This window comes from Agelaius tricolor, unplaced genomic scaffold (assembly GCF_023055355.1).
Source record: "Agelaius tricolor isolate 1412-34295 unplaced genomic scaffold, bAgeTri1.0.p SCAF_90, whole genome shotgun sequence".
NCBI lineage: Eukaryota > Metazoa > Chordata > Aves > Passeriformes > Icteridae > Agelaius > Agelaius tricolor.
Window position 1 is genome coordinate 459,865 of NW_027269350.1, and position 16,011 is coordinate 475,875.

The following is a 16,011-nucleotide window of genomic DNA, read 5'->3' on the forward strand; positions in this document are numbered from 1 at the left end:
GTTTGATGTCCCTGAGTGTCCCTCACCTGTACCTGTCCCTGTCCCTATCCCCATTGGGGTGTCCCTCACCTGTCCCTGTCCCCATCCCTGTCCCTGTCCCTTACCTGTCCCCATCTCCGTCCCTGTCTCTGTCCCTCACCTGTCCCTGTCCCCATCCCTGTCCCTGTCCCCATCCCTGTCCCTGTCCCTCACCTGTCCCTGTCCCTGTCCCTGTCCCCATCTCCGTCCCTGTCCCTGTCCCTCACCTGTCCCTGTCCCTGTCCCTCACCTGTCCCCATCCCTGTCCCCCCAGGTGTCCCTGTCCCTGTCCCTGTCCCCATTGGGGTGTCCCTCACCTGTCCCTGTCCCTCACCTGTCCCTGTCCCTGTCCCTGTCCCTGTCCCTGTCCCTCACCTGTCCCTGTCCCTCACCTGTCCCTGTCCCTGTCCCTGTCCCTGTCCCTGTCCCTGTCCCTCACCTGTTCCCATCCCTGTCCCCATTGGGGTGTCCCTCACCTGTCCCCGTCCCCGCAGGTGTCCGAGCACCCCCCTGGCGCCCCGGAGGAGCCCGAGGGTTCGGGGGTGGCCCCCGAGGAGGACGGGGGTGTCCCGGGGGGTGCGGAGCCGCCCGGGGGTGTCCCCGAGGAGCCCGAGGTTTATTATTTCCTGGAGGAGAGCACGGGGTACATGGGCCCAGCACTGCGGGGGCTGGCGCTGGCGCACACCCTGGTGGCCTTCCTGTGCATCATCGGCTACAACTGCCTCAAGGTGAGCCCCCCGTGTCCCTAAATCCCTTTGTGTGTGTCCCCAAAACCCACTGTGTGTGTCCCCAAATCCCTGTGTGTGTGTCCCCAAACCCCTGTGTGTGTGTGTCCCCAAACCCCTGTGTGTGTGTGTCCCCAAATCCCTGTGTGTGTGTGTGTCCCCAAACCCCTGTGTGTGTGTGTCCCCAAATCCCTGTGTGTGTGTGTCCCCAAACCCCTGTGTGTGTGTGTCCCCAAATCCCTGTGTGTCCCCAAACCCCCCTGTGTGTGTCCCCAACACTGCGGGGGCTGGCGCTGGCGCACACCCTGGTGGCCTTCCTGTGCATCATCGGCTACAACTGCCTCAAGGTGACCCCCCCGTGTCCCCAAACCTCCCTGGGGATGTCCCCAAATCCCTTTGTGTGTCCCCATACCCCTGTGTCCAAAATCCCTGGGTGTGTCCCCAAATCTGTGTTCCTCCAAACCTCTGTGTGTGTCCCCAAACCCCTGTGCGTTCCCAAATCTGTGTCCAAAATTCCCGTATGTTCCCAAACCACTGTGTGTCTGTGTCCCCAAACCCCTATGTGTGTGTCCCCAAATCTGTGTCCAAAGTTCCTGTGCGTTCCCAAACCCCTGGGTGTCCCCAAATCCCTGTGTGTGTCCCCAAATCCCTGTGTCCCCCCAAACCCCTGTGTGTGTGTCCCCAAATCCCTACGTCCAAAATCTCTATGTGTGTCCCCAAATCACTGTGTGTGTCCCCAAATCCCTGTGTGTGTGTCCCTAAATCCCTGGGAGTGTCCCCAAACCCCTGGGTGTGTGTGTGTCCCCAAATCCCTGTGTGTCCCCAAATTCATGTGTCCAAAATCCCAGTGTGTTTGTCCCCAAACCCTGTGTGTGTGTGTGTCCCCAAATCTGTGTCCCCAAACCCCTGTGTGTGTCCCTGATCTGTGTCCCTCCATTACCCCAGTGTCCCCGTGTGTCCCCCAATGTCCCCTGTGACCCCCCTGGTGTCCCCAATGTCCCCCTGGTGTCCCCAGATCCCCCTGGTGATCTTCAAGAGGGAGAAGGAGGTGGTGCGGCTCCTCGAGTTCTGGGGGCTCTGCTGTGACACCCCCCGTGTCCCTGCTGTCCCCAATGTCCCCTGTGACCCCCCTGGTGTCCCCAATGTCCCCAATGTCCCCCTGGTGTCCCCAATGTCCCCCTGGTGTCCCCAGATCCCCCTGGTGATCTTCAAGAGGGAGAAGGAGGTGGCGCGGCGCCTCGAGTTCTCGGGGCTCTACATCACCGAGCAGCCCGACGACGACGACGTCAAGGGACAGTGGGACCGCCTGGTGCTCAACGCCCAGTACGGCCCTGGGAGCACTGGGGGGCACTGGGAGGGACTGGGAGGGCACTGGGAGGGACTGGGAGGCACTGGGAGGGACTGGGAGAGCACTGGGAGCCACTGGGGGGCACTGGGAAGGCAAAGAGAGAGCATTGGGATGGCGATGGGGAGCACTGGGAGGGCACTGGGAGGCGCTGGGGAGCACTGGGAGGGACTGGGAGGGCAGTGGAGGGCACTGGGGGGGACTGGGAGGGACTGGGAGGGCACTGGGAAGGTACTAGGAGAGCACTGGGAGGGCATTAGGGGGCACTGGGATGGACTGGAGAGCACTGGGAGGGCACTGGAGGGCACTGGGAGGGACTGGAGGGGCAACTGGGAGCACTGGGAGGGCACTAGGGGGCACTGAGGGACAGTGGGGGGCATTGGGAGGTACTGGGAGGACACTGGGAACCACTGGGGGGTCACTGGGGGGTTGGTTCCAGGGGGTCTGGAGGGGCTGGAAGGGAGGTTTGGGGGGTTTTGGGGTCCCCTGGGGGTCCAATGGGACCAATTGGGGTCCCCCCACCCCAGCTGGGGCTGTGGGCAGGGGGTGCCATCCCCACTGACCCCCCCCTCTCCTCTTTTCTCCCCTGGACCCCCCCAGATCCTTCCCCAGCAATTACTGGGACAAGTTCATCAAGAGGAAGGTGAGGAGGGGTCCTGGGCAGCCCCTACCCACATTCCAGAGGTGTCCCCCCCCAACATTTGGGGGGTTTTTAACTCCATTTTTGGGGTCCCCCCCCCCAGGTGATGGAGAAGTACGGGGACATCTACGGGCGCGAGAGAATCGCGGAGCTGCTGGGGCTGGACCTGGCCAGCCTGGAAATGGGGGCGCAGGGCGAGCGCAGGGCGCCCCCCGACAGCTCCCTGCTCACCTGGTGCGCTGGGGGGGCTCGCTGGGGGTCCCAGGGGGGAAATGGGGGGGTTGGGGGGTCCTAGGGGGGGGAAATGGGGGAGTTTGGGGATCCCACGGGGGGGAAATGGGGTGCCCGGGGGGTCCCAGGGGGGAAATGGGGGGCCAGGGGGGTCCTAGGGGGAATCCTAGGGGAGTTTTGGGGTCCTAGGGGGGGATCTGGGGGAGTTTTGGGGGTCCTAAGGGGGGGATTTGGGGGAGTTTGGGGATCCCACGGGGGGGAAATGGGGTGCCCGGGGGTCCTAGGGGGGAATTTGGGGGAGTTTGGGGGTCCCAGGGGGGAAATGGGGGGGTTGGGGGGTCCTAGGGGGGGATCTGGGGGAGTTTGGGGGTCCTATGGGGGGATTTGGGGGAGTTTTGGGGTCCTAGGGGGGTATTGGGGGGCTGGGGGGTCCTAGGGGGGATCTGGGGGAGTTTGGGGGTCCTGGGGGGGATTTGGGGCTCTTTGGGGGTCCCACGGGGGGTATTGGGGGGCCTGGGTGTGTCCGATGGGGGAATTTGGGGCTCTTTGGGGGTCCTGTGGGGGGGTTTGGGGTCCTAGGGGGGGAATTGAGGGGCCGGGGCAGGTCCTATGGGGGGATTTGGAGCAGTTTTGGGGTCCTACAGGGGTCTCAGGGGCAGGTTAGGGGTCCTGGGTGGTCCTAGGGGGGATTTGGGGTCCTATGGGGGTCTAAGGGGGGGATTTGGGGTCCTGTGGGGGTCTAAGGGGGGGATTTGGGGGTCCTGGGTGGTCCTAGGGGGGACTTGGGGTCCTATAGGGGTCTAGGGGGGGATTTAGGGGTCCTGGCTCATCCTAGGGATGGGTCTGGTACCTCGTGGGTCTGGGGTCTCCCCTGGGGGATCCTGGGGTGGTCCTGGGGGGTATTCAGACCCCTCATGGGTCTGGGGTCTCCCCTGGGTGGTCCTGGGGGTTATTTAGACCCCTCATGGGTCTGGGGTCTCCCTTGGCAGGGTCCTGGGATGGTCCTGGGGGGTATTCAGACCCCTCATGGGTCTGGGGTCTCCCCTGGGTGGTCCTGGGGGGTATTCGGACCCCTCATGGGTCTGGGGTCTCCCCTGGGGGTGTCCCCACTTTCTGACCCCCCCGTGTCCCCCCAGGATCACCTCCATCGACCTCCGCTACCAGATCTGGAAATTCGGGGTGATCTTCACCGACAACGTGAGCGCTGCGAGGAGGGAAATGGGTCTGGGGTCTCACTGGGGCCTTTGGGGTGACCCCAGCTGTGTGTCCCCCCTCGTTTCCAGTCCTTCCTGTACCTCACCTGGTACATGGCCATGTCCCTGCTGGGCCACTACAACAATTTCTTCTTCGCCTCGCACCTGCTGGACATCGCCATGGGCGTGAAGACGCTGCGCACCATCCTGTCCTCGGTCACCCACAACGGCAAGCAGGTGGGGCTGGGGCACCCTCCCTGTCCCCACAGGTCCCTGCAGGACCCCAAAATTCCCTACAGGACCCTACAGGTCCCTGCAGGACCCCAAAATTCCCTGCGGGACCCAAAATTCCCTGCAGGACCCCAAAACGCCCCCAGACCCCAAAATTCCCTGCTGAGGAAGGCAGGGCCTGTCCTGAAATGCAGAATGTGAACCCTCAGGACTCTACATGTCCCTACAGGACCCCAAAATTCCCACCAGGACCCCAAAACGCCCCCAGACCCCAAAATTCCCTCCAGGACCCCAAAATTCCCTGCAGAGGAAGGCAGGAGCTTCCCCTGAAATGCAGCATGAAAAACCCTCAGGACCCTACAGGTCCCTACAGGACCACAAAATTCCCTGCGGGACCCCAAAATTCCCTGCAGGACCCCAAAATTCCCTGCAGGACCCAAAATTCCCTGCAGGACCCCAAAATTCTCTGCGGGACGCCAAAATTCCCACCAGGACCCCAAAATTCCCTGCAGGACCCCAAAACGCCCCCAGACCCCAAAATTCCCTCCAGGACCCCAAAAATCCCTGCTAAGGAAGGCAGGAGCCTGCCCTGAAATGGAGAGAGTGAACCCTCAGGACCCTGCAGGACCCCAAAATTCCCTGCAGGACCCCAAAATTCCCACCAGGACTCCAAAACTCCCCCAGACCCCAAAATTCCCTGCAGAGGAAGGCAGGGCCTGCCCTGAAATGGAAAATGTGAACCCTCCCCATCCCTGCGGGACCCCAAAATTCCCACCAGGACCCCAAAACGCCCTCAGACCCCAAAACTCCCTGCTGAGGAAGGCAGGAGCTTCCCCTGAAATGCAGAATGAAAAACCCTCAGGACCCTACAGGTCCCTACAGGACCACAAAATTCCCTACAGGACCCCAAAATGCCCCCAGACCCCAAAATTCCCACCAGGACCCCAAAATTCCCTGCTAAGGAAGGCAGGAGCCTGCCCTGAAATGGAGAGAGTGAACCCTCAGGACCCTGCAGGACCCCAAAATTCCCTGCAGGACCCCAAAATTCCCTGTGGGACCCCAAAATTCCCTGCTAAGGAAGGCAGGAGCCTGCCCTGAAAGGGAGGGGGTGAGCCCTCAGGACCCTGCAGGACCCCAAAATTCCCTGCAGGACCCCAAAATTCCCACCAGGACCCCAAAACGCCCTCAGACCCCAAAACTCCCTGCAGAGGAAGGCAGGGCCTGCCCTGAAATGCAGAATGTGAACCCTCAGGACTCTACAGGTCCCTACAGGACCACAAAATTCCCTCCAGGACCCCAAAACTCCCTACAGGACCACAAAATTCCCTGCAGGACCCCAAAACTCCCTGCAGAGGAAGGCAGGGCCTGCCCTGAAAGGGAGAATGGGAACCCTCAGGACCCTGCAGGACCCCAAAATTCCCACCAGGACCCCAAAACGCCCTCAGACCCCAAAACTCACTGCAGAGGAAGGCAGGAGCCTGCCCTGAAATGCAGAATGTAAAACTCTCCCCACCCCTACAACTGCTATGAATTTGAAATTAAGGGGCTCTCAGGCAAAAAAAAAAAAATGGGGATCCCCAAAACCAACTGGGGATCCCCAAGATCCTCTGGGGACCCCCAAAACCAACTGGGGACCCCGAAAACCAACTGGGGACCCCTGTTTTGTGCCCAGCTGGTGATGACGGTGGGGCTCCTGGCCATGGTGGTCCCTGTGCCCATTCTGTGCCCATTCTGTGCCCACCCTGTGCCCATTTTGTGCCCGTTTTGTGCCCATTCTGTGCCCATTTTGTGCCTGTTCTGTGCCCATTTTGTGCCCGTTTTGTGCTCGTTCTGTGCCCGTTCTGTGCCCGTTCTGTGCCCATTTTGTGCCCATTTTGTGCCCATTCTGTGCCCGTTCTGTGCCCGTTCTGTGCCCATTCTGTGCCCATTCTGTGCCCACTCTGTCCCCAGCTGGTGATGACGGTGGGGCTCCTGGCCGTGGTGGTCCCTGTGCCCACCCTGTGCCCATTCTGTGCCCATTTTGTGCCCATTTTGTGCCCACCCTGTCCCCAGCTGGTGATGACGGTGGGGCTCCTGGCCGTGGTGGTCCCTGTGCCCACCCTGTGCCCATTCTGTGCCCATTTTGTGCCCATTTTGTGCCTGTTTTGTGCCCATTCTGTGCCCACCCTGTGCCCATTCTGTGCCCGTTCTGTGCCCATTTTGTGCCCATTTTGTGCCCATTCTGTGCCCACCCTGTGCCCATTCTGTGCCCATTCTGTGCCCGTTTTGTGCCCATTTTGTGCCCATTCTGTGCCCATTCTGTCCCCAGCTGGTGATGACGGTGGGGCTCCTGGCCGTGGTTGTCCCTGTGCCCATTTTGTGCCCATTTTGTGCCCATTTTGTGCCCGTTTTGTGCCCATTCTGTGCCCATTCTGTGCCCATTCTGTGCCCATTTTGTGCCCATTCTGTGCCCACCCTGTGCCCGTTCTGTCCCCAGCTGGTGATGACGGTGGGGCTGCTGGCCGTGGTTGTTTACCTGTACACCGTGGTCGCCTTCAACTTCTTCCGCAAGTTCTACAACAAGAGCGAGGATGAGGACGAGCCTGACATGAAGTGCGACGACATGATGACGGTGAGGAAGGCTCCTGGGGGATCTGGGGGTCCCCAGGTGGATTTTGGGGGTTCCCAGGTGGATTTTGGGGATCCCTGACCCCCTTTGTCCCCCCCTCCCCAGTGCTACCTGTTCCACATGTACGTGGGGGTCTGGGCTGGGGGGGGATCTGGGGGGTCCCCAGGTGGATTTGGGGGGTCCCCAGGTGGATTTTGGGGGTCCCTGACCCCCCCTTTGTCCCCCTCCCCAGTGTTACCTGTTCCACATGTACGTGGGGGTCCGGGCTGGGGGCGGCATTGGGGATGAGATCGAGGACCCCGCGGGCGATGACTACGAGCTCTACCGGGTGGTGTTCGACATCACCTTCTTCTTCTTCGTCATCGTCATCCTCCTGGCCATCATCCAGGGTGGGCACCTCGTGGGGAGGGGGATCTGGGGGGGCTTTGGGGCTCTGGGGGGGTTTTGGGGGGTCTGGGGGTCATCATTGTCCTCCTGGCCTTCATCCAGGGTGGGCACCTCGTGGGGAGGGGGATCTGGGGGGGTCTGGGGAGTCTGGGGGTCATCATTGTCCTCATGGCCTTCATCCAGGGTGGGCACCTCGTGGGGAGAGAGTGGGGAGGGGGCTGGGGGTCCTGGAAGGGCCCTGGGGGAGATCTGGAGGCCCTGGAAGGGCCCTGGGGTGGATCTGGGGGTCCTGGAAGGATCTGGGGGGGATCTGGGAGTCCTGGGGGAGATCTGGAGGTCCTGGAAGGGCCCTGGGGTGGATCTGGGGGTCCTGGATGGGTCTGGGGGAGATCTGGGGCAATCTGGGGGTCCTGGAAGGCCTGGGGGGGACTTGGGGGGGGGATCTGAGGGTCCTGGAAAGGGCCTGGGGGGAATCTGTGGGTCCTGTAAGGGCCTTTGGGTGAGATCTGGGGGTCCTGGAAGTGTCTGGGGATCCTGGAAAGGTCTGGGGCGATCTGGGGGTCCTGGAAAGGTCTGGGGAGGATCTGGGGCTCCTGGGGTGGATCTGGGGGTCCTGGAAAGGCCTTGGGGGGGATCTGGGGGTGGATCTGGGGGTCCTGGAAAGGCCTGGAGGGGTCCTGGAAGGGTCTGGGGGGGATCTGGGGGTCCTGGAAGGGTCTGGGAGTCCTGGGGGAGACCTGGGGGTCCTGGAAAGGCCTGGGGGGGTCCTGGGATGTATCTGGGGAGGGTCTGGGGATCCTGGGGGTGCATCTGGGTGGTCCCACCCCCCTGACCCCCCCCATTTTGTGCCCCCGCCCAGGTCTGATCATCGACGCCTTCGGGGAGCTGCGGGACCAGCAGGAGCAGGTGAAGGAGGACATGGAGGTGAGTCCGGAGGGGAGGGGGGGCACAGGAGGGTGAGGACCCCCCCCCACCCCCGGGTGTGATGATGGAGGGGTACAGAGACCCCTCTGTGACCCCCCCTGCCCAGACAAAGTGTTTCATTTGTGGCATCGGGAGCGACTACTTCGACACCACCCCGCACGGCTTCGAGACGCACACGCTGGAGGAGCACAACCTGGCCAACTACATGTGAGATCTGAAATTTGGGGGGTCTGGGGGGGTCCCAGGGGGGTCTGGGGGTCCCAGGGTGGGTGGGAGCACAACCTGGCCAACTGCATGTGAGATCTGGGATTTGGGGGGGTCTGGGGGGGTCCCAGGGGGTCCTGCAGGGGGTGGGAGCACAACCTGGCCAACTGCATGTGAGACCCGGGATTTGGGGGGTCTGGGGGGGTCCCAGGGGGGTCTGGGGGGTCCCAGGGGAGATAGGAGCACAACCTGGCCAACTGCATGTGAGACCTGAAATTTGGGGGGTCTGGGGGGGGTAGGAGCACAACCTGGCCAACTGCATGTGAGATCTGAAATTTGGGGGGTCTGGGGGGTCCCAGGGGAAGTAGGAGCACAACCTGGCCAACTGCATGTGAGACCCGGGATTTGGGGGGTCTGGGGGTCCCGGGGGGGTCTGGGGGGGGTGGGAGCACAACCTGGCCAACTACATGTGAGATCTGGGATTTGGGGGGGTCTGGGGGGGTCCCAGGGGGTCCTGCAGGGGGTGGGAGCACAACCTGGCCAACTGCATGTGAGATCTGCAATTTGGGGGGCTCTGGGGGGGTCTGGGGGGGTCCCAGGGGGGTGGGAGCACAACCTGGCCAACTGCATGTGAGACCCGGGATTTGGGGGGTCTGGGGGGGTCCCAGGGGGTCCTGCAGGGGGTGGGAGCACAACCTGGCCAACTGCATGTGAGATCTGCAATTTGGGGAGGGGGTCCCGGGGGGGGGGTTTTGGGGGGTCCCTGCTGAGCTCTGACACCCCCAGATCCCATCATCCCCCCCCACCCCAGGTTCTTCCTGATGTATTTGATCAACAAGGACGAGACGGAGCACACGGGGCAGGTGGGGACCAGGGCAGGGGGTTTGAGGGGGTTCTGGGGGGCTTGAGGGGGTCTGAGAGGGGTCTGGGGGGTCCCAGAGTGGTCTGGGGGGGCTTGAGGGGGTCTGGGGGGTTCCAGGGTCTACTGGGAGGGCTTGGGGGGGTCCCAGATTGTTCTGGGGGGGCTTGAGGGGGTCCTTGGGGGGTTCTGGGGGGTCACTGGGGGTGTTGAGAGGGGTCCCAGGGTGGTCTGGGAGGGCTTGGGGGGTCCCAGGGTGGTCTGGAGGGGCTTGAGGGGGTCTGGGGGGTTCCAGGGTGGTCTGGGAGGGGGAGAGGGGAGGGGGAGTCCCATGAGGGGGCTCTACAGGAGGGGTCTCTGTGGGATTTTGGGGGGGTCTCTAAGGGATTTGGGGGGGTTTCTATGGGATTTGGGGGTCTCTAAGGGATTTGGGGGTCTCTAAGGGATTTGGGGGGGTTTCTATGGGATTTGGGGGGGTCTCTAAGGGATTTGGGGGGTCTCTATGGGATTTGGGGGGGTCTCTATGGGATTTGCAGGAATCTTTATGGGATTTGGGGCGGTTTCTATGGGATTTGGGGGGGGTCTCTAAGAGATTTGGGGGTGTCTCTGGAATTCCCAGGGTGTGTGAGGTTGCTGTGGGGGGGGGGGTCCCCCATGCCCCGACACCCCCCCGGTCCCCAAATTCCTCCCCCAGGAATCTTACGTGTGGAAGATGTACCAGGAGCGCTGCTGGGATTTCTTCCCGGCTGGGGACTGCTTCAGAAAGCAGTACGAGGATCAGCTGGGATGATGACCCCAAAATCCCCCTCCCCAAAATCCCCCTCCTCAAAATCCCCCTCCTCAAAAATCCCCCTCCCCAAAATCCCCTTCCCCAAAATCCCCTTCAAGTGCCTTTGACGCCCCCTCCCCAATAAACGCTGCTGAGTGTCACTGGCTCATCACTGACCTCCCCCAAAACGCCCCACAAAGACCCCAGACCCTTTTCAAGTGCCTTCCCCCCTCCCCAAATAAACGCTGCCAAGTGTCGCTGCCCCCCCGGCTCGTTACTGACACCCTGGGACCCCCAAACCAACTGGGGACCCCCAAAACCCCAGGGAACTGAGGGAAAAAGGGGTGGGAAAAGAGAGGGAAATGTGAGGGGAAAATGGGGGAAAAGGGACAGAAATGTGAGGGCAAAAAGAAAGGGAAAGGTGAGGGGAAAATGGGGGGAAAATGGGGGGAAATGTGAGGGAAAAAGGGGGAAATGTGAGGGGAGACAAAGGCGGGAAACGTGAAGGGGAATGGGAGGGAGATGTGAGGGGGAAATGGGGAGAAATGTGAGGGGAAAAGGGCGGGAAATGTGAGGGGAAAAGAGGGGAAACGTGAGGGGAGACAAAGGTGGGAAACGTGAGGGAGAACGGGAGGGAAATGTGAGGGGAAAAGGGGGGGAAAAGGGACGGAAATGGGAGGGCAAAAAGAGAGGGAAAGGTGAGGGGAAAAGAGGGGGAAAGGTGAGGGGAAAATGGGGGGAAATGTGAGGGGAAAATGGGGGGGAAAGGGACGGAAATGCGAGGGCAAAAAGAGAGGGGAAAAGAGGGGGAATGTGAGTGGAAAAGGGCGGGAAACGTGAGTGGAAAATGGGGGTAAAGGGAGGGAAATGTGAAGGGAAAATGGGGGGGAAATGTGAGGGGAGACAAAGGCGGGAAACGTGAGGGGAACGGGAGGGAAATGTGAGGGGGAAATGGGGGGAAATGTGATAGGAAAATGGGGGGGGAAGAGACGGAAATGCGAGGGCAAAAAGAGAGGAAAAGGTGAGGGGAAAAGAGGGGGAATGTGAGTGGAAAAGGGTGGGAAATGTGAGGGGAAAATGGGGGAAAGGGAGGGAAATGTGAGGGGAAAATGGGGGGGAAATGTGAGGGGAAAAAGGGGGGGAAATGTGAGGGGAAATGTGAGGGGAAAAGGGCGGGAAATGTGAGGGGAAAAGAGGGGAAACGTGAGGGGAGACAAAGGCGGGAAACGTGAGGGGAAACGAGAGGGAAATGTGAGGGGGAAAAGGGGGAAACGTGAGGGAGAAGGAGAGGAAAATGTGAGGGGGGAAATGGGGGAAACCTGAGGGGAAATGTGAGGGGAAAAGAGAGGGGAAAATGGGAGGAAAATGGACGGAAATGTGAGGGCAAAAAGAGGGAAATGGGAGGGGAAAAGAGAGGGGAAGGTGAGGGGAAAAGGGCGGAAAATGTGAGGGGAATGTGAGGGGAAAATGGGGGAAATACGAAGGTGAAAAGGGGGGAATGTGAGGGGAAATATGAGGGGAAAAGACAGGGAAATGTGAGGGGAAAAGAGAGGAGAGGAAGGGGGAAAATATGAGGGGGGAAAAGGGGAAAAATTGAGGGGAAAAGAGCAGGAATGTGAGGGGAAAATGGGGGGGGGAAAGGGTGGGAAATGTGAGGGGAAATGTGAGGGGAAATGTGAGGGAGAAAGAAAGGGAAATGTGGGGGGAAAGAGAGAAATGTGAGGGGAGAAAAGGGCGGGAAATGTGAGCGGAAAGGGGGGAACAGGAGGGAAATGTGAGGGGGAAAAGAGAGGAAAATGTGAGGGGAAAAGGGAAAATGGATGGAAATGTGAGGGCGAAAAGAGAGGGAAAGGTGAGGGGGAAAGGGCAGGAAAGGTGAGGGGGAAAGGGGGAAACATGAGCGGTAAAGGGCTGGAAAATTAACCCAGTATGGACCAGTTAACACCAGTTAACGCAGTTACCCCAGTATCAACCTTCCCAGTTACCCCAGTATCAACCCTCCCAGTTACCCCAGTATCAACCCTCCCAGTTACCCCAGTATCAACCTTCCCAGTTATCCCAGTATCAGCTGTCCCTGTCGTGCCCCTTACTGGTCATCCCAGCCCCTCCCAGTACTCCCAGTTCCCCCCATTTCCCTCCTCACTGCTCAGCCCAGTCCCTGTGTCATCCCCACAGTGTCCCCAGGGTGTCCCCGTGGTGTCCCCGTGGTGTCCCCATGTCCCCCAGCCCCTCCTCCATGTCCCGTGTCCATCTGTGTCCATCCGTGTCCGGTGTCCGTCCATGTCCGGCCGGTTTGGCCCCGGGGCAGCTCCGGCCTCCTCGGGACGCTCCCGTGGGAGCCTCGTGATGGCCCCGTGACCCCGGTGGGAGGGGAGGGCACCAGTGCACCCAGTACAGACCAGTTATCCCAGTATGGACCAGCTCACCAGTTCACCCAGTTAACCCAGTATGGGCCAGTTAATCCAATACAGACCAGTTAACCCAGTATGAGCCAGTTAACCCAGTACAGACCAGTTAACCCAGTATGGGCCAGTTCACCCAGTACAGACCAGTTATCCCAGTATGGATGGCCCCAGTTATCCCAGTATCAACCATCCCAGTTACCCCAGTATCAACTGTCCCAGTGCTGCCCCTTCCTGGTCATCCCAGCCCCCCCTCCAGTCCCTCCCAGTTCCCCCCAGTCCCCTCCTTACTGCTCATCCCAGTTCCCTCCCAGTTCCCTCCCAGTCCTTCCCAGTTCCCCCCAGTCCCGAGGTTTCGGCTGGGGGGAGGGGGAAAAGACCACGGCCCTGCCCTCACCCCGCAGCCGCCGCCACTGGGAGGGAACTGGGAGGGAACTGGGAGGGACTGGGAGGGACTGGGAGGGACTGGGATGAGCAGAGGCAGCGTCAGGCGGGGATCGGAGCGGGACTGGCGCCAGTGAGGGGCGGGCGGGGGTCCCGGGGGTCTTTTGGGGGTCCTGGGGATCTTTGAGGGGATTTCGGGGGTCTTTGAGAGGATCCCGGGGGTCTTCTGGGGGTCCCGAGGGTCTTTAAGGGGATCCCGGGGGTCTTTGAGGGGATCCCAGGAGTCTCTGAGGGGTCCTGGGGGTCTTTAAGGGAGTCCCGGGGGTCCTTAAGGGGGTCCTGGGGGTCTTTTGGGGGGTCCCGGGGTTGATTTGGGGTCACAGCGTCGGTGGGTGGGGGGGCCATGGGGCGGGGGGCGCTGGTTTTGGGGGTCGCCTATGCGGGGTTGGTTTTTTTGGGGGTCCTGGGGCTTTGGGTGCTCGAGGGGTCCCCCAGGACCCCCGCGACCTCCGGGACCCCCAACGGCGGCGAGTGGGACCTGCCCAGCGCCCTCCTGTTCATCGTCACCCTGCTGACCACCGTGGGTGAGACCCCCGCGACCCCCGAGACCCCCCTGAGACCCCCCCAGAACCCCAGAACCCCCCTGAGACCCCTCCGGGACCCCCAGGGACCCCCCCAGACCCCCAGAACCCCGCCCTAAGATTTGGAACTCCCAGAACCCCCAAGACCCCTCCAGCCACCCCAAGACCCCCATCACCTTCAAGTCCCCCAGGATCTCCAGGAGCCCCAAGACCCCCCAGGACCCCCCCAGAACCCACCAGCCACCCCAAGTCCCCCAGGACCCTCGAGACCCTCAGGACTCTGAAGACCCCAAGACTCCCAGGACATCCAAGATCCCCAAAACCCCAAGATCCCCAATCCACCCCAAGACCCCCAAAACCCCCAAGACCCTCGAGACCCCCAGGACTCTGAAGACCCCCAAAGACTCCCAGGACATCTAAGACCCCCAAAACCCCAAGACCCCCAATCCACCCCAAGACCCCCAAAACCCCCAAGACCCTCGAGACCCCCAGGACTCTGAAGACCCCCAAGACTCCCAGGACATCCAAGATCCCAAATCCACCCCAAGATCTCAGGACCTCCAAGACCCTCAAGACCTCCAAGACCCCAACTCCACCCCAAGACCCTCAAGACCCCCAATCCACCCCAAGACCCCCCCAAACCCCCCCATAGTGACCCAGGTGTCCCCCTTGACCCTCCCGCTGTCCCCCCAAGGCTACGGCTCGGTGACGCCGCTCTCGGCCGCCGGCAGAGCCTTCTGCGCCGCCTACGCCGCCGCGGGCGTCCCGGCCACCATGTTCCTGCTGGCCGCCACCGCCCGCCACCTGGCCGGGCCCCTGGCCCGGCGTCCCCGCGCCCACCTGCAGGCCCGGTGGGGCTACAGCCGGCGCGGCGCCGCCCGCGCGCACCTGCTGGGCCTCCTGGCCCTCACCCTGCTGCTCCTGGTGCTCCTCCCGGCCACCGCCTTCTACCTGCTGGAGGCCACCTGGAGCTACCTGGACGCCGTCTACTTCTGCGTCATCTCGCTCTGCACCGTCGGCTTTGGTGACCTGGTGCCGGCCCAGCAGGCGCAGCAGCCCCTGAGGCAGCTCTACCAAGTGGCGGTGGCCGGTGAGTCGAGGGGTTGGGCGGGTGCTGGGTTGGAAGGGTTGAGGGGTTGGGTTGGGTCCTTGGGGTTTTGGTGGGGTTTGGGAAGGTTGGGTTGGGTTTTGTTGGGTTTGGGATGGGTTGGGTTGGGTTCTTGGGGTTTTGGAAGGGTTGGGTTGGGTTTTGAAAGGGTTGGGTTGGGTTTTGAAAGGGTTGGGTTGGGTTTTTGATGGCTCATTGGGACCTGTTGTGTTCCATTGGGTTCCGTTGGGTTCTGTTGGGTCCCATCAGGTTCCGTTGGGTTCCATTGGGTTCTCTTGGTTTCCATTGGGTTCCATTGAGTTCTGTTGGGTTCTGTCAGGTCCCGTTGGGACCCATTGGGTTCTGTTGGGTTCCATCACGTCCTGTTGGGTTCCGTTGGGTTCTCTTGGTTTCCATTGTGTCCTGTCAGGTTCCGTTGAGTTCCATTGGGTTCCATTGGGTCCTGTCAGGTTCCGTTGGATTCTGTTGGCTCCCATTGAGTTCCATTGGGTCCTGTCAGGTTCCGTTGGGTTCCTTTGGGTTCCACTGGGTTCTGTCAGGTCCTGTTGCCTTCCATTGAGTTCCGTTGGGTTCCATTGGGTCCCGTTGGGCTCCGCTGGGTCCCGTTGTGCCCCCACCGTGCCGCTCACCTCCTTGCCCCACAGCGTACCTGCTGCTGGGGGTCACGGGCGTCCTGCTGCTGGCCCAGACCTTGCGCCACGTGGCCGAGCTCCACGGCGTCCCCGGCGCGGCGCCGGCACCGGACGGCGACGCCGAGGGCGAGGAAGGGGCCGGATTGTTGGAGGGGACGAGGGACGGGGCCAAAACAGCCCGGGGGGGGCACGACAGCGGGTAGCGCCGGTGGGGGGGGCACTGGGGATACTGGGAGATACTGGGAGGGGACACCCCACAATAAAGGGTCCCCAAAGGGGGTTGGGGGTCAACGGCTTCATTCCGTGGGTTGGGGGGATTCCAATTTTTGGGGGGATTCCAATGCTGGAAGGTCCCAATTTTGGGGGGGGGGTTCCCAGTTCTGGGGGGGGTCCCAATTTTGTGGGGGGGTCCCAGTGTCAGGAAGGTGCCAATTTTGGGGGGGAGGTCCCAATTTCAGGGTCCAAATTTTGGGAGGGTCCTAATTCCATGGTGGGTTCCAATTTTGAGGGGGGGGGTCCCAGTTTTGAGGGGGTTTTAGTTCTGGGGGGGTTCCCACTTCCTTGATAAGGGGGGGGGGTCTTACCTGCATCCACCCCCCCAAAAAAATGGGGAGTGTTAAAAAAAAACCCATCCAAAACTCCTTTTTTTTATATAAAACCTTTATTCAGTAAAAATATGGGGAGGGGGTCCCCAAATCCCCCTTCCCTTTTTGTTTGGGGGGGGGGGTCCCAACCACGAGGCTGAGTGGGTGGGGGGGGGGGTGGGGGAC

The 16,011-nt window shown here is 61.5% G+C and overlaps 2 protein-coding genes across 2 annotated transcripts in view; both read left to right on the plus strand.

Moving 5' to 3' along the window:
• Positions 1–10,397, plus strand: part of LOC139585803 (ryanodine receptor 1-like) — a 75,811-nt gene extending 65,414 nt beyond the window's left edge. The window contains 12 exon segments of the mRNA XM_071418766.1: positions 513–746; positions 1,936–2,066; positions 2,689–2,731; positions 2,832–2,962; positions 4,096–4,156; positions 4,243–4,389; positions 6,860–6,994; positions 7,224–7,380; positions 8,238–8,302; positions 8,409–8,509; positions 9,318–9,369; positions 10,060–10,397. Of these exon segments, the coding sequence (XP_071274867.1) occupies positions 513–746; positions 1,936–2,066; positions 2,689–2,731; positions 2,832–2,962; positions 4,096–4,156; positions 4,243–4,389; positions 6,860–6,994; positions 7,224–7,380; positions 8,238–8,302; positions 8,409–8,509; positions 9,318–9,369; positions 10,060–10,155 (1,353 nt within the window). The 3' untranslated portion in view covers positions 10,156–10,397.
• A 2,926-nt stretch (positions 10,398–13,323) lies between these two features.
• On the plus strand, positions 13,324–15,444 carry LOC139585812 (potassium channel subfamily K member 6-like). Its single transcript, XM_071418775.1, has 3 exons — positions 13,324–13,504; positions 14,196–14,591; positions 15,254–15,444. Exons 1-3 carry the CDS (start codon positions 13,324–13,326, stop codon positions 15,442–15,444), a joined length of 768 nt encoding a protein of 255 aa, XP_071274876.1.
• Positions 15,445–16,011: the final 567 nt, after the last annotated feature.

Bases quoted from the DNA above. Each gene is read 5' to 3' on its own strand.
- LOC139585812 (XM_071418775.1), top strand. From the start codon at position 13,324: ATGGGGCGGGGGGCGCTGGTTTTGGGGGTCGCCTATGCGGGGTTGGTT. The intron at 13,505-14,195 runs GTGAGACCCCCG...TGTCCCCCCAAG, and splicing joins CACCCTGCTGACCACCGTGG to GCTACGGCTCGGTGACGCCG. The intron at 14,592-15,253 runs GTGAGTCGAGGG...CTTGCCCCACAG, and splicing joins CTACCAAGTGGCGGTGGCCG to CGTACCTGCTGCTGGGGGTC.